General features: G+C 40.2%; 2 protein-coding genes across 15 annotated transcripts in view; one reads left to right on the top strand and one right to left on the bottom strand.

Moving 5' to 3' along the window:
• The window catches only part of LOC109891029 (rap1 GTPase-activating protein 1-like), a 154,510-nt gene extending 150,107 nt beyond the window's left edge, over positions 1-4,403 (top strand). For 4 of the 13 annotated variants that reach the window (XM_031825051.1, XM_031825044.1, XM_020483283.2 and 1 more), the window contains 5 exons: positions 359-475; positions 1,000-1,135; positions 1,282-1,393; positions 1,484-1,584; positions 2,156-4,403. In XM_031825051.1, coding sequence (XP_031680911.1) covers positions 359-475; positions 1,000-1,135; positions 1,282-1,393; positions 1,484-1,584; positions 2,156-2,239 — 550 coding nt within the window. In that variant the 3' untranslated portion in view covers positions 2,240-4,403. Of the gene's footprint in view, positions 1-358; positions 476-999; positions 1,136-1,281; positions 1,394-1,483; positions 1,585-1,986; positions 2,053-2,155 lie in introns of all 13 variants that reach the window. The other 9 variants (XM_031825048.1, XM_031825047.1, XM_031825050.1 and 6 more) reach the window with 6 other exon arrangements.
• On the bottom strand, positions 3,760-22,945 carry LOC109891030 (protein-arginine deiminase type-2). Of its 2 annotated transcripts, none has more exons than XM_031825052.1 (16): positions 22,553-22,945; positions 16,353-16,521; positions 14,944-15,013; positions 14,367-14,428; positions 13,949-14,066; positions 13,533-13,685; positions 12,202-12,392; positions 11,303-11,406; positions 11,069-11,180; positions 10,709-10,816; positions 10,449-10,600; positions 7,573-7,720; positions 7,234-7,327; positions 5,198-5,274; positions 4,991-5,116; positions 3,760-4,749 (listed from the first exon to the last, which is right to left on the bottom strand). In XM_031825052.1, the coding sequence occupies exons 1-16, from the start codon at positions 22,732-22,734 to the stop codon at positions 4,516-4,518; spliced, it is 2,100 nt and encodes a 699-aa protein (XP_031680912.1). In that variant the 5' UTR covers positions 22,735-22,945; the 3' UTR covers positions 3,760-4,515. The 2 variants fall into 2 exon arrangements, with proteins under 2 accessions (XP_031680912.1, XP_020338881.2); XM_020483292.2 differs by having other exon boundaries at positions 3,762-4,749; positions 12,202-12,395; positions 22,553-22,944.
• Positions 22,946-23,812: the final 867 nt, after the last annotated feature.

Raw genomic sequence — 23,812 nt, forward strand, 5'->3', positions numbered from 1 at the left:
GACTCCAAATCCAGACCTCCATGGGTTGATACATTTTATTTCCATTGATAATTTTTGTGTGATTTTGTTGTCAGCACATTCAACTATGTAAAGAAAAAAGTATTTAATAAGAATATTTCATTCATTCAGATCTAGGATGTGTTATTTTAGTGTTCCCTTTATTTTTTTGAGCAGTGTATATGCACAGTGTTGTAACGATGTGCAAATGGTTCAAGTACAAATGGGAAAATAAATACACATAAATATGGTTGTATTTACAATGGTGTTTGATCTTCACTGGTTGCCCTTTTCTTGTTGCAACATGTCACAAATCTTGCTGCTGTGACTGCACACTCTGATCTCTCTCTATCTCCCTCAGTCGGGAAGTGTCCCCCAGCACACAGAGGACCCCAGACAGTGGACACATCTCCCAGGACCCCAAATCAGAGAACTCATCCAATCAGAGCTCACCAGAGATGCCCACCACAAGGACCAGGTGAATAGACAGCACTCAAAAGGGCTCAGTTGAACCCAGGCTGAAGAATGTGTGTGTGTGTGCACAGCAAAAAATAATTTATAATATTTCAAGATATTTTTCAAGATAATTTATCTTCATATAATGATTAAGGTCAAATATCTTGAAATAATATAATTTATTTGTATTTAGCCTGTTTTAGGTATAAAAAAAAAGATTATATGACAATGACGATAGATAATTTAGCTTGATAAGAAACAATTAGAAAAGGGAAAAAAGTGAATTATCACTCAATATAAGATTTTTTGGCTTGTTTAGTTTGTACTTTTTGCAATGTGTATGAGAGTGGTCATTTACATTTTAGTCATTTAAGCAGACTCTCTTATTCAGGAACAATTTGGGTTAAGTGCTTTGGTCAAGGGCACATCGACAGATTCTTTTTTACCTTGTCGGCTCGTGGATTTAAACCAGCGACTTTTCAGTTACTGGCCCAACGTGCTTAACCGGTAGGCTACCTGTCACCCCAGAGTGACCCAGGTGTGTAGTTCCGCCATCTGTTGCAGGGCTCCATACATCCCTGAGGCCCAGGACCTGTCCCGCTCCTCATCCAATGCTAGCAGCTTTGCCAGTGTGGTGGAGGAACACGATAATGTGTGCATCGAGGAATACAACACTGGACTGGTAGGTGCCACTGTTTTCCCACCCACCCACCCTCGTTCACTAACATACAACACACCGTAACATAGAGGTTCATGTCTATATAATTGTGACACACACTCGAAAAAGATCCTGACTGACATTTGCTCTTGTGTTTTTGTTTGTTGCAGGAGAGTCTATGCTCTTCTGGAACACCACACAAGAAGGACTCATTTGGGTACGTCTCCTGGGTAGAGGATAGTATGAGCAATACTAGTGCAACCAGCCAGGTCAGCTCTCCAGGTGAGCTTTTTAATAGTGTTTTCAATACTGCCATAAGGCTTCAAAAGTTTAGTTTGTCATGATGGCCCATCGTCTGCCCCTCCCTGACAGCACCTGCACTGCCCCATCAGACTGAGGGGGGCAAAAGGGTAGAGCTCAAAAGGGCAGAGAGCCGAGACAAGACAGAGAGGTCACAGGATAAGTCATCATCGGTAAGATTTGTTATACTATTTTAATAATCAGATCCACTGTAACATCTACGCTCGTTCACTGTACTAGATGTGTACAATGGAATACAATCAAATACAGATTTCATTCTGCTAACATACAGCACAGGAGGTTGGTGGCACCTTAATTGGGTTTGTGGTAATGGCTGGAGTGGAAAAAGTGAAATGGTATCAAACCCAAACACATGGTTTGATGCCATTCCATTCAGTCCTTTCAGGCCATTATTATGAGCCGTCCTCCCCTCAGCAGCCTCCACTGACATACCGGTATATATTGGTGTTAATAAATGGGCTTATAAATTTATAAACTTACCCTTCATTGTTGTTCAGTAATTGTGGTCTTTGTTAACCTTGTCATTCTCTTTCTGTGTCTGTCTGTGTGTCCAGAATTGTTAGCCTCTCCCCATTGATCACTACATGGGTGTCCATTAGCAGGTACCTGGAGTTTTCCAAGTCAGTAGATGTAACTAACCATGTGTTACCCATGTCTGTTTTTGGATTGGTTATGTGTGATGACCAGATAGGGTCTGACCCCAGTCTCTCTCTCCTTTCACAGCATTCCCATAAGAGGCACCCCCTGCAGGAGATGAAGCAAGCACACGTGTTTTCCACCACAGACGCAGAGGAGGATCAGAGCTAGTTGCTGGGACAGGCAGACCTGGTGTAGGCTGGTCTAGTCTGTACAGCCAGGTCCATGGACATGCACTTACAGCCCTCTCTCATTCCAACTCCATGTGGCTGACTCCCAGCATGCCTAGAGGGGTGAAGGAGAGGAGTGTCCCGCACCCCACCCAAAAGGAATGCCACTCACACAGCATCGCCTCTGGCTGTCGTCTGTTGGCTCGCTTAGCCTCCATCTGTTCATGTGGTTTCTCATTGTATACACTCCCTTGTCTTCTCAATGGCATTGTTGATTGTTTTGAAGGTCGAAGCATGGGTGGATCTTATGCGTTCAATAGATTGGTTTTGCAGGAGAGCCGTTGACCATGTGTGAGGTACAACAGGACATTCTGTTAGGCTAAGGAGGAATGCATGAGGAGGATATAAGGGTGTTGTCCTGTTGCCATTGTGGGAAGAAATTACATTATTGCACCCATCAACCTCACATTCCACCATGATACTGTACATGTGTTACTCTTGGTGTCCTGGATCCTTTTTTGTCACATCAATCCTTGTGTTTCAATTATGAGTGTAATGGTGGGTGTTGACTAGAAACTTTTAGTAAATGTTACATGTTTTTAATAGAAGGTACTTTTGTCATCATGCTGCTGCTGGTTTCAATTTCACTAATTCCCCTGACAAACTGTACAATCACAGTTGATGTTGGAAAATCTTTTACTGACTCAACAATTATGCTCATCCTATTTCATGCCATTTAAGCTGAGCAAAAAACATGAAGTATTGAATTACTGGATAAGGTCCAGTGTCCAAACTAAATGAGTCATCAGTCTTCATCCCTGTTCCATACTGTAGATAATACCGCACAGACATTCCACCAAGATGACCTAACCAAAGCAGACAGCCTCCAAAGTCAAGCTACTGTCCAGTGACTATAGTCTTCAGCTTTTCTTTAAATCAAGCTTGTGGTTTGGAATAAAGTATGTGTTTGGATGTATATACAACTGTGCATGGTGTAAATCTGCTTGCAACCCCCAGTCAACTGGTGCCATGCTCGAAATAGGTGTTGTCCCTGGACTGTTCCTGTGATGTGTTACTCCAAACCAGTCAAATCAGTCAACTTCTCCAAATTCAGTGCACAATGCAGATATACAAATCACTTTATCAGTTTCATATAGGTTTTGATTGAAAAAGACGGGGCTACATTGTGTAGATGTGGAAACCGGCACTACGTTTTCAGATTGCTGATAGTTTGAAAATCGGACTTATTTCTAAAAAGAATTACACTGTGACAAGTCTTGAAGTTGCCTTTTTGATGATTGTGTTAAGCTGCTTTGTAGGAGGGTAACCCCTTCATATAAAGAATCTATCCAACGGTGGACTTTGCCAACTGGAATCTATCACCAACTGGTTTGAATGTAAAACTAAAACAGATGTCTATGAATTTGTACATATCTACTCTCTATGAATGGAACCTGGGTCTCGTGAAACATCTAGACATTTTCCCTATGATGTATGTGATGAAAATAACTGATATGAAGGCATGGTTTTCATTACTTTTTATTTCAATGCAATGAAGGGCCAATGTGGAATTTAGTTGTGCTTTCTCTGTTGTGACATTAGTACATTCGGTTTTCATACAATCTTTTTGAAATCTTTCAGTTGAATCTTAAGGATCCCTGTCTAAGTAACACTGCACCAAAATACAGTTAGTCTTGCATTTAATCGTAAAAACACCATTCTGAAGATTACGATGAAACACTATTAATTGGAAAGATGATAAGGTTTCATCATGTTAACAGAGCCTTTGGAGTCAGTGTGTATTGCACACAAACTCAAAATATATTTAAAAAAAACTATCACAAAGGTCTCACTGGTCTTTGTAAAATGCTTGAATACCAGTAGTTGGATTACACCCTCCGGTGGCTCCAGATTATATTTGCACATTTCTCTGTGGTCCTGTTGTTCTGTTTGTACATGCAAGACATTTGGATTGAGCCCCCAGCCAATTCAAACAACAGATCTAATTTGCAATGTGCTTTATTCAGGTGATTGTATTGCTCTTCTCGTTGACAGTCCTCTTAAGCCCTTGTTCAAGTTCCAAAGTCTTGTTTGTAAATATTGCTTTTCACCCTTTTGTAAATTAAGCCAAATATGTTTAATAAAGACAAAGGTGTAATACCATTGGAGGACTACTGTGGTTGTTTGAAGGCAACTGCTGCTGGTGATTGTTACTGCTGTTCATTTTAAGCGTGATTCCCTCTTTCTAACTACAACCGTTCCTTCCCCCCAAATCCTTCACATCTCCAGGTTCCACCACTTGAAGGAGAACGGTTCCCTGCGGACGTTGGAGCCACAGTGAACCTCTCCCAGCAGTTTGTGGTAGGAGGCAAAGTCATCAATGTATGTGCAGCTGAGTCCCAGGCCCCCCATGAGGGAGGTCATCTCTGCCTCCAGGGCACAGCGGCCATCCACCTTGGGCCCAAATGGCTTAGGGATGCCCAGGTTCTTTCCCAACACAATCATGTTTACCTGGAGGTAGAGACATACGCCTCATTTAGGAACTGCCTCTTGGGTAGTAGATGACTTGAACATACTCCTTAATCACATGTAGAAAATCATCAAAAATAACTACAAAGCTGATTTGGCAGCATTTTTGAGAGGTTTGCCATTCTGTAAGAATAATAGGTCCCAAAAATAAAGTAAGAAGTACTTTGGGTCTGGGTTAGGGGTCAGCATGAGGTGTTCTAGTGTAGAACCAATGTATTCTCACCATGTCTGGGTAGTAGGCCACTGCCCTGTTCTCCATCACACGGAAAAGGATGGGCAGGTCAATGATGTCATCGTCGTCTAGACCCAGCTCCCTCTTCAGGACATCCCTGTTCCAGTCTATACAGCTCTGTAGGGTGGCAGCATGGTTATTATACCAAGCCATGCGAAGCTCTGCTTGCTTCTGAGTAACTAGTCATTCTGGCCTCACCTGGACATAGTTGTTTTCTGCCTTGAGTTTCTCGTCACTCAAAATCTCATCTACTGTAATCTCTTCTGCTCCAAGACCTGTGGGATCGAAAAGCTCAAGTTGGTGTTGATGAGTGACAAATACAATTATTAATACAGTGAAACACACACAGACATGCTGAAATGAGTCCCCTAACACAGTGGTTCCCAAACTTTTTATAGTCCCATACCCCTTCAAACATTCAACCTCCAGCTGTGTACACCATCTAGCCCCAGGGTCAGCGCACTCTCAAATATTGTTTTTTGACATCATTGTAAGCCTGCCACACACACTATACGATACATTTATTAAACATAAGAATGAGTGCTCGTCACAACCCGGCTCGTGGGAAGTGACAAAGAGCTCTTATAGGACCAGGGCACAAATAATAATATAATAATCAATCATTTTGCTCTTTATTTAGACATCTTATTTATAAAAACATATTTGTTCATCGAAAAATGTGAATAACTCACCAAAGGTTAATGAGAAGGGTGTGCTTGAAAGGATGCATATAATCTGCAATGTTGGGTTGTATTGGAGAGTCTCAGACTTCAATCATTATCCACACACAGTCTGTACCTGTATTTAGTTTTAATGCTAGTGAGGGCCGAGAATCTACACTCCCATAGGTAGGTGGCTGCAAAGGGCATCAGTGTCTTAACAGCACGATTTGCCAAGGCAGAATAGTCTGAGCGCAGCCCAATCCAGAAATCTGTCAGTAGCTTCTGATTAAATACAATTTTCACAGAGCCGCTTGTTGCAATTTTGATGAGACTTTATTGTTCAGATATCGGTAATTGGACTGGAGGCAGGGCATGAAAGGGATAACGAATCCAGTTGTTAGTGTCATCCGTTTTGGGAAAGTACCTGAGTAATTGCGCACCCAACTCACTCAGGTGCTTCGCTAGATCACATTTGACATTGTCCGTAACCTTGAGTTCATCTACACACAAAATATCATACAGCGATGGAAAGACCTGTGTGTTGTCCTTGTTAATGCAAACAGAAGAGCTCCGACTTCTTAATCAGAACCTCAGTTTTGTCCTGCACATTGAATATAGATGCGGAGAGTCCCTGTAATCATAGATTCAGATCAGGTTTGCCTGTCCTAGCCACTCGGTAGCTCACCATATAAAACGCTTCTAGCTCCTTCTTATTAATGGTATCTGTTGCTTTTATACATGTCTTACTACTTGAAATTCATCTTAATTCTTGCTCAAAAAACTCCTGTTGCTTATTTTTCAAAATGGCATGTTTTGTTTCTAAATGTCTGTGCAAGAGTGAAGGTTTGTGAGATAGCACTTCTGCACATATAACACACTGTGGCTGAGGAAATACACTACTCCCAATATAAGTGGACACCAAATCAATGTAGTTATCATCATATTTGCGCCTCTTCGTTGGTCCAACGTCCCGGTCTGTTGTTCGGTGCTTTCCTGGGTAAGGGGGCAGTAGCTCTTCGGCTACATCAGATTCACAACTGTCAGTGTCCATGCTAGCTGGGCTAACAACAAATGTTGAATTACTGATGATAGCATTGGATGTGCTCGTGGAAGCAGAGCAACTTGTGTCGTCGACAGGTGCTTGTAGTAGCAGTACTGCTCGTAATAGCAGTACTACCAGTAGAGCTGGTATGTGTCTCTATGGACACAGGCCTTACTTTTTTTAACCATTTATCCATTTTTGAGCAAACGGAATGAGCAGCATCTACGTTTGGCTACATACGGACCGTTAGTGGAATTCCCGCAAGAGAGTAACGGTTAATGTGATTGGATGTTAATTATTTGACTAGGCTACCTGTATTTGACATTGTGGTGTTATTTCTCTGAACACTAGATGGTTTAATTTTATTTTTGGCAGTGAAATGTGGCTACTCAAGCGAGAAAAAAACCTCACCCAAATGTTTAGCCCTGTTGGAAAATCTAAATGGACTGTTTGAAAATGTCGGCATACCCCAGACGGCATTGCGCGTACGTACCCCAGTTTGGGAATACCCGCCCTAACGGAAGGCCTACCATCAAACATTTTGGCTTGTCCATGCCCGCCATTCTGTAAGCCCCTGAATAGTTTGTAGCTTGCATCGGGGCTGGCGAGCAGAAGCCGGAATCCCTGCAAAGAAAAGGGAGACAAAGACAACATTGGCAGTGCCCTTCCTTTGACAGCCTGAGAGCTTTACACTATCACATAACCACAGGGCAGCCAAAGTCTGTGTCATGTCCAAGTGCAAATAGATGGGATGAACAATTCTGGTGCTCAAAGGATCCCACTAATGTCTACTCTAGATTACAGAGCAATGTCATTTTACTAGAATTTACTAGAGTGAAAAAAAAAAAAAATCTTCAGAAGATTTGTACCTTTTTGTCCGGAGCTGGGACGAAGGTCATGAATTCATCCACATGCCCAACCAGGAGCCAATCAGAGAACAACGCAATGGGCTCCTGGACTTTCTGGGCCCACAGGAAGTCTTGCACTACTTTGGTCATGTTGCGGCCCTCAGTAGCCCTGAAAAGTCAAACAGCCTTATCACCACTGGCCACAGACTTATTTGAATGTTCCACATACTCACCATTACAATGAAATCCATTATTAATTCATCTTAGGTCCTAAGAAACATAAGTAATAAAATGTATTTTCAAAAGAATAGAACGGCAAATTTTGAGTTTAATTATGTTATACTGATCTGTGTAGCCTATATACTACATGGCTACGCCATGCATGAAATCAATATTTATTTTGTTAATTAAAACAGACAAGACACTCTTAGGCTACCCTAATCACAGTCATCACACATAGGCGATTGTATAGTAAGCTAAGAATATAATGAAATACAACACAATAAAATACAAATAAGATTTTTCCCACAACTTGCTTCAAGGCAACATGTGGAACTGCTGTCATAAAAATAAAAAATAAAGATATTTTGAAACAGAGCCCAAGGCAAGCCAGTGCTTTTTAAGCCATGCTTCATCTGTCCTACCCTCATTCTGCTTTGTTAGAGAGCAGGCGTAGGATCTTACATTGAAAGTAGGCCATCTTCATATGATACTGATAGAAAATAATAGCAATCTGGATTTTCAAAAGCATGAGAGCCTCAGGATCCTATTTTCACAACATCTGCGGTACTGAAATAGTTGACCACATGCAAGTAGGCTTTTGCTTCAAATGTAGGCCTATTATAACAATTGGATTACTTTGGGAGTTTCAGTAACCAACAATTTGATGCCTTCAATTGCATTAGCGTATTTTATCCCAGAATTTTCATCATTTAGGAATATTTATTCCCACAGTAATTCTTTATGAATCCATCCAGTGGTGGTTAAGAAAACACTCCATGTGGTGAGCTATGCATAGAGATGGGTGAAGTGACATGCCTTAGTACATTTCAAGCTAAGCCATAGGCAGAACTTTACCACAATCATGGCTAGGTCATTTGGCAGAAATAAAAGTAGAGGCTTTGTCACCGGCAATACCTTTATATATAAATAAAAGTAGAGGCTTTGTCACCGGCAATACCTTTATATATAGAAATAAAAGTAGAGGCTTTGTCACCGGCAATACCTTTATATATAGAAATAAAAGTAGAGGCTTTGTCACCGGCAATACCTTTATATATAGAAATAAAAGTAGAGGCTTTGTCACCGGCAATACCTTTATATATAAATAAAAGTAGAGGCTTTGTCACCGGCAATACCTTTATATATAGAAATAAAAGTAGAGGCTTTGTCACCGGCAATACCTTTATATATAGAAATAAAAGTAGAGGCTTTGTCACCGGCAATACCTTTATATATAGAAATAAAAGTAGAGGCTTTGTCACCGGCAATACCTTTATATATAGAAATAAAAGTAGAGGCTTTGTCACCGGCAATACCTTTATATATAGAAATAAAAGTAGAGGCTTTGTCACCGGCAATACCTTTATATATAGAAATAAAAGTAGAGGCTTTGTCACCGGCAATACCTTTATATATAGAAATAAAAGTAGAGGCTTTGTCACCGGCAATACCTTTATATATAGAAATAAAAGTAGAGGCTTTGTCACCGGCAATACCTTTATATATAGAAATAAAAGTAGAGGCTTTGTCACCGGCAATACCTTTATATATAGAAATAAAAGTAGAGGCTTTGTCACCGGCAATACCTTTATATATAAATAAAAGTAGAGGCTTTGTCACCGGCAATACCTTTATATATAGAAATAAAAGTAGAGGCTTTGTCACCGGCAATACCTTTATATATAGAAATAAAAGTAGAGGCTTTGTCACCGGCAATACCTTTATATATAGAAATAAAAGTAGAGGCTTTGTCACCGGCAATACCTTTATATATAAATAAAAGTAGAGGCTTTGTCACCGGCAATACCTTTATATATAGAAATAAAAGTAGAGGCTTTGTCACCGGCAATACCTTTATATATAAATAAAAGTAGAGGCTTTGTCACCGGCAATACCTTTATATATAGAAATAAAAGTAGAGGCTTTGTCACCGGCAATACCTTTATATAGAAATAAAAGTAGAGGCTTTGTCACCGGCAATACCTTTATATATAAATAAAAGTAGAGGCTTTGTCACCGGCAATACCTTTATATAGAAATAAAAGTAGAGGCTTTGTCACCGGCAATACCTTTATATAGAAATAAAAGTAGAGGCTTTGTCACCGGCAATACCTTTATATATAGAAATAAAAGTAGAGGCTTTGTCACCGGCAATACCTTTATATATAGAAATAAAAGTAGAGGCTTTGTCACCGGCAATACCTTTATATATAGAAATAAAAGTAGAGGCTTTGTCACCGGCAATACCTTTATATATAGAAATAAAAGTAGAGGCTTTGTCACCGGCAATACCTTTATATATAGAAATAAAAGTAGAGGCTTTGTCACCGGCAATACCTTTATATATAGAAATAAAAGTAGAGGCTTTGTCACCGGCAATACCTTTATATATAGAAATAAAAGTAGAGGCTTTGTCACCGGCAATACCTTTATATATAGAAATAAAAGTAGAGGCTTTGTCACCGGCAATACCTTTATATATAGAAATAAAAGTAGAGGCTTTGTCACCGGCAATACCTTTATATATAGAAATAAAAGTAGAGGCTTTGTCACCGGCAATACCTTTATATATAGAAATAAAAGTATGCAAAAAGTTGGTAGGATGCTGATGTTGGTAGGATGCTGATGTTGGTAGGATGCTGATGTTGGCGGGAAAATGTCTTGGTTACACTCACGTAGGGAAGGCCACTCCAATGATGATCCTACCCAGAGGGTAGTTCTTTCCATTTACAGTGACTGGAGGGCTAACCTCCAGGTTACCAAACGAGTCCAGGCTGCTCACTTCTTTGCCATATGCTGTCCTAGTCACATAGCCAAAGTCTTGGCCCTGAGGGCACCAGGTAGAGAGAGCGGTTAAGACACAGGTCCACCACACCGCTCACATTTCAGAGATAAGAACATTTTAACTCTAGGTGTTGTGAATGCCTTTTCTTACCAGTAGCACATCATAAGGGAAGTCCTGTAGGTCTCCGTCTCGGGGGGAGTCCAGAACAACAGGGAAACGTTGGTGAGGGGAATCAATGTAGCCAAACTCAATCTCATCCTGAGAGAGAAACCTCCATTACATTTATATACCTTTTTTTAGTGCAGTTAGAAACAAGACACTGGTCTTTGTTCTGATGTCTTTCATTTAAAGAGGGTATCTAGAATTTAAATTGACAATGGTTAGCAAACATATGGAAGAAATTTAGTTTTGATTGAAAACAGGTTGTAATTGTAAAGTGTTCAAATGACAAAGATTTCAAGCACAAAATGGCTTGAAAGATTACAAGCTGAATCACACGGCTTACAGTACCTGCATCCAACGGTCTCCTCTGTTCATATCCTCAGGGCAAATCTTCAGTTTGCACCCACTGTTCTCCACCAGCCTCCTCATTCTCTTTAAGAACTGGTCATTATCAGTTGTGCTGGGTTACCAATGCACAAAAACACTTGTCTCAGTACGTTTACAGCTGGCATCATTATTTCCATCAACATCAATGCCATCATTAGAAATGTATTCTTCATCATCATCATCATTGCCTCTCACCTGCAGACAAAAACCTCTACAGGGTCGAGTGTGTTGGGTGTCATGATCCAGGGAGCCACTCGGAACACCACCCTGTCTGTAAAGATGGGCGTCTCAGGAAAGCCCTGGCAAAAGAAAAGAAAAAAACAAGAGTCCAGGATAGAGATATATAACCTTGGAAGTTTTAAACTAGAAAATTACATTTATTGAAGTAAATGTGGTGTACTTGCTAGTCAAAGTATTTATGGTTGTGAAATGGTAGTAATAGTGGTAGTGATGGCAGTAGTAATAGGCTGTGTTAGTTATAGTGACCTATTTTGGGGTGGTTTGTAAATGTGGAATTATTATAGTAGGTTATAGTGGGCTAATATAGTTGGCTAGGGTAAGTACTATATCATCACACACCAGTTTGAATATTCTGAGAGTTTTGTGGCAGTGATTTCAGTTTAGAATATTGAAGCCTGCATTCTGCCATTTAAATGAATGGGGTTACAACAAGCCTTTTAGTTTATAAAGTAGGAATGGTAGCAAAAAGCTGTGTTGAAGAAATCTAAGTTCAGTCAGTCTACTCATGCTAACATTGGGGTTGTGTTTGTATCTTTAACGGTTAAAGAGCAGAGGCGAATCCAAATACTTCCTATTCAAGCCTATGGAGCTTTTAAGTACATATAAAATGGTTATAGTTCAAAGGCATAAATGGTGTCAAAAAGCTGTATACAAGCACACTATTCCAGATCGGTCTGCACCTTTTAAAGTTTGAATGGTGTTCCTAGGTTAAACGGTAAAGACTAGTTATGACCTGAATTTTTCCCATTCAAGACTATGGCCATTAGATAAGAAGTATGAACAGTTTCAAATGTTGTGCTTTGCTTTCAGCAAGCACACCTAACAAACAAACAATAAAAGTGTTCAATTTGTACCTGAGAGCTCGGCTCCAGCATGCTGAGGTTGATGCTGATTAGGCCCTCAAAGTCTTTGTCAGGGAACCTCAGGCCTTCAACGTAAAAGTTCATCTCAGCGTTTCCCCAGAGGCAAGGTACCTCCTTGGACAGATCCTCACCTCCCACCACTAGTGGGTAGTCCTTCACAAAGCTCTTGTAAAACAGGTTTTCTGCTGCAGTAAATAATGTTTTAAATGTAAATAATAGGGCTGGCATAAAGCTGCAATATGTAACACTTTGTATGAACTGACAAAATTAACATAGAAATGTGAGTTAAAGATCTGTCATTCTCATTAAAAGCAAGTATAATAAGCTGTAGATCAGGTCTATGTGTGTTATTTCTATGCTTCACGTTTTAAAGCTTAGTTTTTGAATTTTTTTCTTTCAGTTTTGTACACCAGCTTCAAACAGCTGAAACAACAATATTTTTGGTTATGGAAAATATATTTCACAGTTGTTTAGATGGTACAAGGATTCTCTACACTATACTTACTTGTTTTGCCACATAAACTGAAATTAACTATTAGAATATTAGCAACCAGGATATGGCATAGTGATCTTTACAAATGCTATCAAGTTAATCACAGGGCGGCATGTAGCCTAGCGGTTAGAGAGGCGAAGCAGCAACCGTAAGTTTGAATCTTGGGTCTGACAGGGATGTGAGCTGGCAACCAGAGGGTTGCTGGTATCAAAACCTAGATACTGTTGAGCCTGTGAGCATGGCACTTAACCCCCCACAACACCTGCTACACAGGCACCCAGTGTGGTTCCAACATGTATGTGTCTCTTTCAGAGACAGAGGGATCAACAAAGAAAAATAGGTTGGACCTGAACTCGATCGCAAATTCAGAATTTGCTCCAATTAATCTGTAATTTAAAAATGTTTATACAAAAAACATTGCAAGAATATTGACATCTTGATTTTGTCTTAATTGTCTTAAGTAGCGTTTAGCAAATTGGGGTAAAATGATAAAGCACACTTTCTTTAACCTCTAACCTCAGATTAATATAATATTCAGCCATAAAATTGTAATTGTACATCACGTGTCCAACTCATTCCACGGAGGGCCGAGTGTCTGCGGGTTTTCGTTCCTGCCTTGTACTTGAATTATGAATTAAGGTCACTAATTAGTTAGGAACTCCCCTCACCTGGTTGTCTAGTTCTTAATTAAGGAAAAAAATAAAAGCAGCAAACAACAGGCCCTCCATGGAATGTGTTTAACACTCCTGTTGTACATGCATGGACAGCCACACACACCATATACAAGATCTGAACAGACTGGACTCATTACAGAATTTATTTGACTCACTCAGGGTTTGGTGCATGCCTGCTGTGGACCTGGTCCTGAAGACCCTCACACACTCTGCATCACCCTGGGAGATGTGCATGGTCAGCTTGTAGCCTTCTGGGAGCTTGGCAGGGCCACTGGTCCGCAGCACCATGGGGGACATATCTTTAAGATCTGACATATCGAAATATTGGAATTATTGTACATCAATTGTCAACCCATCAACCACACAAGACACAGGGATCCATCTAATCAAACAAGACACTCCTAGCTCAGGAATGTTGTATTTAGCCAACACAAACATAACTGCTGCTGCTCCTCTAATGAATCCACACAAGAGACCTGCAGCCTTTAAATGTTTATTTACTGCAATGCCTGCAGCACTGTCAGCAAGGCTGTCAGCTCAGTAGACCAGGATGACTTGGATGTTGTTATACCTGAGACTCTGGTGACCTCAGCATGCTCACTGTCCAGACTCTTCCGACAGGTGTGTTCTGAGTCACAGTTGACCAGTAGGATGGCACCGTGGCCATTAGGCCCCCACATCCAGGATCCCTGAAGAGAGATGAACAATCTCATTCAGGGACAGACAAACAAACACTTCCCTGTCAAATGAGCTTTTCCCAATTTGTTTGCAAGAGGTTAGATTACATTTACAGCTGAGTGGAAAAGTACAACGTTTTAATTTCCTATGAATACATTGACAATCTTCCAGGATTATAGCATGAACACTAGTCTTCTGACATGCCTATTCATGTTAGAGCGTCTCCTGTATCCTGCTGTGTTAGGAGACAGAGATAGTGACATCTGTGCTGAAAGCGACTAGCCTGGACAAGCCCTGCAGATATAACTAACCTTGTTGGGGTTGTTCCTCTCCACCTGGCCATCTCGATCAGCATCAACATCCAGGGAGATCTCTGTAAGATAGACAGGGCCTCTGTGCCATTGAAGCTCATAAGCTGCTTTGGGTCTAGAATAGACCAATGAAATATACCTTAAAGGGGCCATCTGCAGTTCAAACAAGGCCACTGGTAAAAAGGTGAGGGATGGGGCTAAATAAATGTAACCACTAGAGAAATGTAACCACAAATTCATAGAGATGACCATCCATTATATAAAATTATAGTTTTAACCATGTTTTGAGACCATACAGTGTTCATGTACGTAGCTTACAAACACTGGAGCAAAACAAGCTTATATGTTGGGTTCTGATGTAGTACGATAGACCTACGCTAATGAGGTTCTATTCTTCAAGAATCGATGGATATACAGTATATCATTATTTTAAAAGATCCATAAATGGATGTAGCAATTGAAGATTTTCTCTAACATGAAAATGTACACCAGACAGATTTACAGTACAAAAGGTATGGTATTAATGGGGTCAGAGTAGTTTATATGTGTTTGCTCTCCGGTCATCAGCATGACATACCAAAAGCAGTGAGGTGAACGACAGCTTTACCCAACACCTCCGTCTTCTTTCCATAATACATGACCGATAGCTGCAACAAAGGAGAACATTTACAAAGTCACAGGTAAAGTAATAACATCTCTAGACCAAAGCAGTGGTTGTGTTTTGATGGGGGTCTTCAATGTTATATTCCTGTCCAGATATGTACAGTACATTACTTCAGTGGAGAATCTGGACACCCGGCCCATTTTGGAACTGGCACTGGCTTAACATAACCCTGGAGTCCCTTATCACCCTCTGAACCTTTCACCTATTACTACCTGTCAGGGCAAGTAAATTGAGGTTGTAACCTCATATAAATATCTTGGAATTTTAATTGATGATGGCCTCTTTTAAAATTGCATATTCAACAACTTACAAAAAAATTGAAGCTGAAATTGGCATTTTATTTTAGGAATAAGGCCTGTTTTTCTTTTGAAGCCAGAAGGAGGCTAGTAATCAGCTTCATTTATGCCTTTACTAGACTATGGGGATATTTTATATATGAATGCTTCCACTCAGTGTTTGAGATCAATTGACACTCTTTACCATGGCACTTTGAGATTTATTTTAAACTGCAAAACCCTTACGCACCACTGCACTTTGTATACCAGGGTTGGCTGGCCTTCTCTAGTCACTCGTAGGCTCAGTCACTGGTATACTTTTATTTACAAAGCTATTTTGCGTTTACTACCTTTTTATTTGTGCATTTTTATTGTTCAGAAATGTGTTGGGTACTCTCTTCGTTCACTGGACTTTATCCTGCTAACTGTTCCAAATGTCCGAACTGAATTTGGTAAAAGGGCTTTTATGTACTCTGCGCCATCGTCTTGGAACACCTTACAAAATACTTTTAAACTGGAAGAACTTGTGCCGATTGGTGTTTTTAAATCGCTGATGAAGGATTTTGAGGCTGATTCCTTAACCTGTCAATGTTTTTAATTAGCTGTTTTATACCCTTGTGAATTCAATAGTTTTTACTAGATTACTTGTAGTTTTTCATGTTGTCTGTCTGTAATTTTTTTGTAATGACTTGATGCTGCCTATCTTGGCCAGGGCGCTCTTGAAAAATAGATTTTAATCTCAATGAGCCCTTCCTGGTTAAATAAAGGCTAAATAAAAAATCAATAGGACTGGCACTGTGGTGTACCACTTCACTTTCCAACGTTTGACATTTTCTGGTATCAGGTTGAGACAGGGCCATATTGGCATTATTTCCATGTGGTTTGCACGCCACTCTTGAGGAGCTGTGGATACTTGTCTTAATTAAATACTTCCCTGCAGCGTGTTCAGTCACAAGAGGGAATAGTCAACTCGGGATTCTTTTAATATGATTTCACATACTGACGTCTCAGGGTAGTTTTCATGGCTGTGCCTGTGGCCTACTTTACCTTGCTATCATTTTCCACTTCGCTAGCAGTGTCCATGGTGAGAAGAAGCACTGTATTCCCATTGAAAGGGGTGGGGATTGGTCCACTCTTCGCTGGGGGTGGGGTAATCCTGTATTGCACGTTGGGGCTGCATTTCACAGAGAAGTACGTGGAGCTGGGAGGGGCACTCCTAGGGGAAAAACAAATACACGTGACAGTTACATGTCACATCCTGATGCTTTGCTTGCACAAATCTATAGCAATAACAGAGACAACACAATTTATTTATTTTTATTTCACCTTTATTTAACCAGGTAGGCCAGTTGAGAACAAGTTCTCATTTACAACTGCGACCTGGCCAAGTTAAAGCAAAGCAGTGCGACAAAAACAACAGTTACACATAAACAAATGTACAGTCAACAACACAAAAGAAAAGAAAAAGAATATAAGAGAACAAGTGCAGTGGACCACCAGCAGTGAGTACAGTTCATAATCTCCTATTTCCAGAGACAACGGGTGGTAGTGCTAGTTCGACAGTCATCGTAGAGGTATGATGGCATCTACATCCCTCTAAAATTAGTAACATACCAAAGGGGGAGAAATACTGGACTGTCAACCTACACTAGTATAATTTCACAAGAATACTGGCAATAAGGATGTACTTACAGTATATATATCTATGTATCAAACTACATCTCAAGGTGTTTATACTAAGTATACACCTGTTTATAAACATTAAGCTTGGGCTGTAAAACCTAATACCTGAAGTCCAGGGCTCCAGGCTGGACCAGGGAGTTGGTCCATGCTAGAGGTCGACCGATTAATCGGAATGGCCAATTAATTAGGGCCGATTTCAAGTTTTTATAACAATCGGAAATTGGTATTTTTGGACACCGATTTGCCCGTTTAAATTATTATTATTTTTTTTTACACCTTTATTTAACTAGGCAAGTCAGTTAAGAACACATTCTTATTTTCAATGGCGGCCTAGGAACGGTGGGTTAACTGCCTCGTTCAGGGGCAGAACGACAGATTTTCTCATTGTCAGCTCGGGGGATCCAATCTTGCAAACTTACAGTTAACTCTTCCAAAGCTCTAACCACCTGCCTTTCATTGCACTCCACGAGGAGACTGCCTGTTACGCGAATGCAGTAAGCCAAGGTAAGTTGCTAGCTAGCATTAAACTTATCTTATAAAAAAACAATCAATCAATCATAATCACTAGTTAACTACACATGGCTGATGATATTACTAGTTTATCTAGCGTGTCCTGCGTTGCATATAATCTGACTGAGCATACAAGCATACAAGTATCTGAGCGGTGGTAGGCAGCAGCAGGCTCGTAAGCATTCATTCAAACAGCACTTTTGTGCGTTTTGCCAGCCGCTCTTCGTTGTGCGTCAAGCATTGCGCTGTTTATGACTTCAAGCCTATCAACTCCCGAGATTAGGCTGGTGTAAACTATGTGAAATGGCTAGCTAGTTAGCGGGTTGCACGCTAATAGCATTTCAAATGTTACTCGCTCTGAGACTTGGAGTGGTTGTTCCCCTTGCTCTGCATGGGTAACACTGCTTCGAGGGTGGCTGTTGTCGTCGTGTTCCTGGTTCGAGCCCAGGGAGGAGCGAGGAGAGGGACGGAAGCTATACTGTTACACTGGCAATACTAAAGTGACTATAAGAACATCCAATAGTCAAGGTTAATGAAATACAAGTGGTATAGAGGGAAATAGTCCTATAATAACTACAACCTAAAACATCTTACCTGGGAATATTGAAGACTCATGTTAAAAGGAACCACCAGCTTTCATATGTTCTCATGTTCTGAGCAAGGAACTTAAATGTTAGCTTTCTTACATGGCACATATTGCACTTTTACTTTCTTCTCCAATACTTTTTTTGCAATATTTAAACCAAATTGAACGTTTCAGGCTAAACTGATTTAAAAAAAAAAAAACACCGATGAATTGGCCAATTTTTATTTTATTTTTTACATGTATTTGTAATAATGGCAATTACAACAATACTGAATTAACAATTATTTATTTGAGGCTAAACTGATTTAAAAAAAATATATTTTTCAACGCCGACACCGATGAATTGGCCGATTTTTATTTTATTTTTGGCAATTACAACAATACTGAATTAACAATTATTTTAACTTAATATAATAAGTTAAAATAATTGTTCATTCAGTATTGTTGTAATTGCCATTATTACAAATACATGTAAAAATAAAAAATAAAATAAAAATCGGCCAATTCATCGGTGTCGGCGTTGAAAAATATCTATTTTTTAAATCTAATAGAAATGTCCCTTGAGAGGAAGCATTTCGTTTTTACACACACCGTTGTTATGAAACCATCTGTATCTGCTGTGTAATAATATATTGTGGAGTCTCCGATATACTACGATAGGTTTATTTCTTCAGAATGGTGGTTTGTGTTGGGCTTAACACTCTTTTCTATCCTGTTAACGTCAAAATCATAGGCCATAATTGTTCAGATTTTTTTACCTTTATTTAACTAGGCAAGTCAGTTAAGAACAAATTCTTATTTTCAATAACAGCCTAGGAACTGCCTGTTCAGGGGCAGAATGACAGATCTGTACCTTGTCAGCTTGGGGATTTGAACTTGCAGCCTTTCGGTTACTAGTCCAACGCTCTAACCACTAGGCTACCCTGCCGCCCCTCAGTTGCACTGTGATTGGCAAGACTGGTGTCATATGAATTGGCAGCTTGTAAGAATAACAAAAGAGTCTGTTGACTAGCAGAAAGACATCACTAATGCAGACTCCCTCTTAAGAACATGTGGTCCGACTCCTCCACTGAATATAAATGCCATCCACAAACAGTACTTTCAGTGCAATGAATGATCCAACTATTCATGCAGTTGGAATATCCCAAATATATGACAACAAAATCAGTTGATCATGTCGCCTAATTAGTCATTTGAAATCATATCATCATTTGATATAACTTCTCAGGCTAATGAAATGTAATGGCACCACCACTTTACATGAGACTAATTTCCTATAGTAACTATTACAATCTTGTGTGCCATCTTAATTTTACTCATAGCTGAATAATAAAACAAATGGGATACATTTTTCCACAAACAATAACAGAGATTATTGTATATTAGCCTCAAATCAACCATTTTTACCAACGCATGACATTAGTAAATATTTTTAATCCAATTCAAATGAATGAATAAATAAAACACGACAACCCATATTTGAGCACATGGGCAGTTCGGTGCAAGACGACCGTTAGAGCCGATGACGTGTTAGACCCGAAGACGTGCTTCTACGCATGAGTTTAACTAGCCAAAGTCACCATGACATTACCTATAAATGTGATCAGGGATTTCTATTGGAGAAGCAGTTTTAGCCCACATTCATACTGTACTGTCTTTGATTGTGTCTTAAAGCTACAATACGTAACTTTTTGGGTGTCCCGAACAAATTCACATAGAAATATGAGCTATAGATCTGTCATTCTCATTGAAAGCAAGTCTAAGAAGTCGTAGAGCTTGCTCACGAGCTTCAAAAACAGCTGAAAATAAAATATTTTTGGTTATGGAAAATATATTTCACAGCTGTTTAGATGGTACAATGATTCTCTACACTACCCATATGGGAAAGTAATATGGCAATATATGTATATTACTTATACTGTATGTTTTATATTGGCATATATTGTGGAAACATATGCCCATATATGCTTATATACTGTATGTATTGTGGCAGATGGCAGTGAGAGGAAAGGAGAGTGGTTATTGAGGGGAGATATTTTGCAGCCCGCTAGCTCCACCCCCTGAGCCTTATATGGACATCCTGCCCCAACAAGGCAAGGATGTCGTTCGTTAAGCCAGGGAGTGCTTGGGGATAAAGGACGAATCAGCCTGAACAAAGTGCTATATGAAGAGAGGGAGTAGAGAGAACAATATCTGTGGGATTACCTGTTGTGACCTGGACTGTCTGACTATTTGGACTGCAATCTGAGGCTGGTAACTAATGAACTTATCCTCTGCAGCAGAGTTAACTCTGTCTTTCCTGTGGCGATCCTCATGCGAGCCAGTTTCATCATAGTGCTTGATGGGTTTTTGTGACTGCACTTGAAGAAACTTTCAAAGTTATTGACATGTTCCGTATTGACTGACCTCCAACTCAATCATCAAGTTTGCGGACGACACAACAGTGGTAGGCTTGATTACCAACAACGACGAGACTGCCTACAGGGAGGAGGTGAGGGCCCTCTGAGTGTGGTGTCAGGAAAATAACCTCACACGCAACGTCAACAAAACTAAGGAGATGATTGTGGACTTCAGGAAACAGCAGAGGGAACACCCCCCTAACCACATTGATGGAACAGTAGTGAAGAGAGTAGTAAGTTTTTTTAAGTTCCTCGGCATACACATCACAGACAAACTGAATTGGTCCACCCACACAGACAGCATCGTGAAGAAGGCGCAGCAGCGCCTCTTCAACCTCCAGGAGGCTGAAGAAATTTGGCTTGTCACCAAAAGCACTCACAAACTTCTACAGATGCACAATCGAGAGCATCCTGTCGGGCTGTATCACCGCCTGGTACGGCAACTGCTCCGCCCACAACCTTAAAGCTCTCCAGAGGGTAGTGAGGTCTGCACAACGCATCACCGGGGGCAAACTACCTGCCCTCCAGGACACCTACACCACCCAATGTCACAGGAAGGCCATAAAGATCATCAAGGACAGCAACCACCCGAGCCACTGCCTGTTCACCCCGCTATCATCCAGAAGGTGAGGTCAGTACAGGTGCATCAAAGCTGGGACCGAGAGACTGAAAAACAGCTTCTATCTCAAGGCCATCAGACTGTTAAACAGCCAACACTAACATTGAGTGGCTGCTGCCAACACACTGACTCAACTCCAGCCACTTTAATAATGGGAATTGATGGGAAATGATGTAAAATATATCACTAGCCACTTTAAACAATGCTACCTAATATGTTTATATACTCCATTATTCATCTCATATGTATATACTGTACTCTATCATCTACTGCATCTTTATGTAATACATGTATCACTAGCCACTAACTATGCCACTTTGTTTACATACTCATCTCATATGTATATCCTGCACTCAATACCATCTACTGTATCTTGCCTATGCTGCTCTGTACCATCACTCACTCATATCTTTATGTACATATTCTTTATCCCCTTACACTTGTGTCTATAAGGTAGTAGTTTTGGAATTGTTAGCTAGATTACTTGTTGGCTATTACTGCATTGTCAGAACTAGAAGCACAAGCATTTCGCTACACTCGCATTAACATCTGCTAACCATGTGTATGTGACAAATAAAATTTGATTTGATTTTGACCTTCATGTTTCAAGTAATGGACAAATTTATTTGAGCTGTTCTTGCCATAATATGGACTTGGTATTTTACCAAATAGGGCTATCTTCTGTGTAATACCCCTACCTTGTCACAACTGATTGGCTCAAATGCATTATGGAAAGAAATTCCACAATTTAACTTTGAACACCTGTTAATTGAAATGCATTCCAGATTGACGCTGGTTGAGAGAATGCCAAGAGTGTGCAAAGCTGTCAAGGCAAAGGGTGGCTACTTTGAAGAATCTCTGTTTTGCTATAACACTTCGGTTACTACATGATTCCATGTGTTTTCTATTCTACAATGTAGAAAATAGTACAAATAAAGAAACCCTTAAATGAGGTTAACTTGACTGGTAATTTTTTTATTTTTTGTATGAGTGTAAGATGTGTTAAAATACACCACATTTAAAATATTTCACGTTCATATGGTTTATAATTAAATCACATGGCCACGTTACTTTTCCGTATGGGTATACTTGCTTGTCACATTTTCAATGTCTGAACTAAAACCATTTTAGCAACGAGGAAATGGCGGCACGATCTCTGTATAGTGCACCTTTTAATTGCATCGTAGCATAGCCATATAGCCTACAATTTCGTTAACGAAATAAGGCAATACGGATTTATGCCGCGTTCATGTGATAGTCGGAACAAGGAAACCGGGGATAAACTGGGCTACTGTTAATTCAAAGGTAATCAAATTGTTTGTCACATGCGCCGAATACAACTGGTGTAGACTATACTGTGAAATACTTGCTTACCAGCCCTTAAAAATAGGGCTACCCAGCTACTACCGCCTGAAGAGACAATTCTGGGTCGGGTAGCATGGACACATACCTGTTCAGGTTCACTTTCAACACTGTGCCGACGACGTAAAGAGCCCTCAAAGTTTTCTCAGTGTCGAGGCGAAATGTCCGTTGGTACATCTGGTCTACTGGCTTGTTGGTGGCTATTCTATTAAAGTGCTGAAAGAGATTAGGGTGCCCGGTCAAAGAAACTTGCTCCTGGGAAACATTCATGGTGATAGGCTACGTTGCAGTGAATCCGAATTATGGAATGAGACATGGCGGTGTAGTGTATACAGGTCTAAGGATTGGCCCTATTGTTGAGGGGGTGTTTTCCTGCATGTAATTTGAGGCAGATGAGGCTGCAATTACCCAGCAAACCAAACGTATGCCAATTTGCATGCATCTTCTAGAGTATGATGGCGTACGCAACAATTGGATGTGCATTCCACCACCTACTGTGCGGGTGGATAATAAGGATCCCAAAAAGGAAATTCATGTGGCTAAAATTGCATTTGTCACATGTGCCGAATACAACAGGTGTAGACCTTACAGGGAAATGATTACTTACAAGCCCTTAACCAACAATGCAGTTGTTTATTTATGTATTTTTTATTTCACCTTTATTTAGCCAGGTAGGCAAGTTGAGAACAGGTTTGTTTACAACTGCGACCTGGCCAAGATTAAACAAAGCAGTGTGACACAGAGTTACACATGGAATGGAATAAACAAAAAATACAGTCAACAAAATAGAAAAAAATAAGTCTATATACAGTGTGTGCAAATGAGGTGAGATAAGGGAGGTAAAGGCAATAAATAGGCCATAGTGGCAAAATTATTACAATTTAGCAATTAAGCACTGGCGTGATAGATGTGCAGAAGGTGAATGTGCAAGTAGAGATACTGGGGTGCAAAGGAGCAAAAAAAAATTGTATGGGGATGAGGTAGTTGGATGGGCTATTTACTGATGGGCTATGTACTGGTGCAGTGATCTGTGAGCTGCTCTGATAGTTGGTGCTAGTTAGTGAGGGAGATATGTCTCCAGCTTCAGCGATTTTTTTTTGTGTTGCAATTCATTCCCGCAATTGGCAAGCAGAGAACTGGAAGGGAAAGCGGCCAAAGGAGAAACTGGCTTTGGGGGTGACCAGTGAAATATGACTGCTGGAGCGGGTGCTACGGGTGGGTGCTGCTTTCCTTTAATTTCTTAAGGTATGTATAGACTCTTTTCCTTTTAATCGGACTGTTAAGACCTTTTATGTTGAATGTGACATATTTTTGTGGATTAAGCATAGGTTGGGTTTCAAATATGTAC

Source organism: Oncorhynchus kisutch, linkage group LG5, assembly GCF_002021735.2.
Source record: "Oncorhynchus kisutch isolate 150728-3 linkage group LG5, Okis_V2, whole genome shotgun sequence".
NCBI classification, from domain to species: domain Eukaryota; kingdom Metazoa; phylum Chordata; class Actinopteri; order Salmoniformes; family Salmonidae; genus Oncorhynchus; species Oncorhynchus kisutch.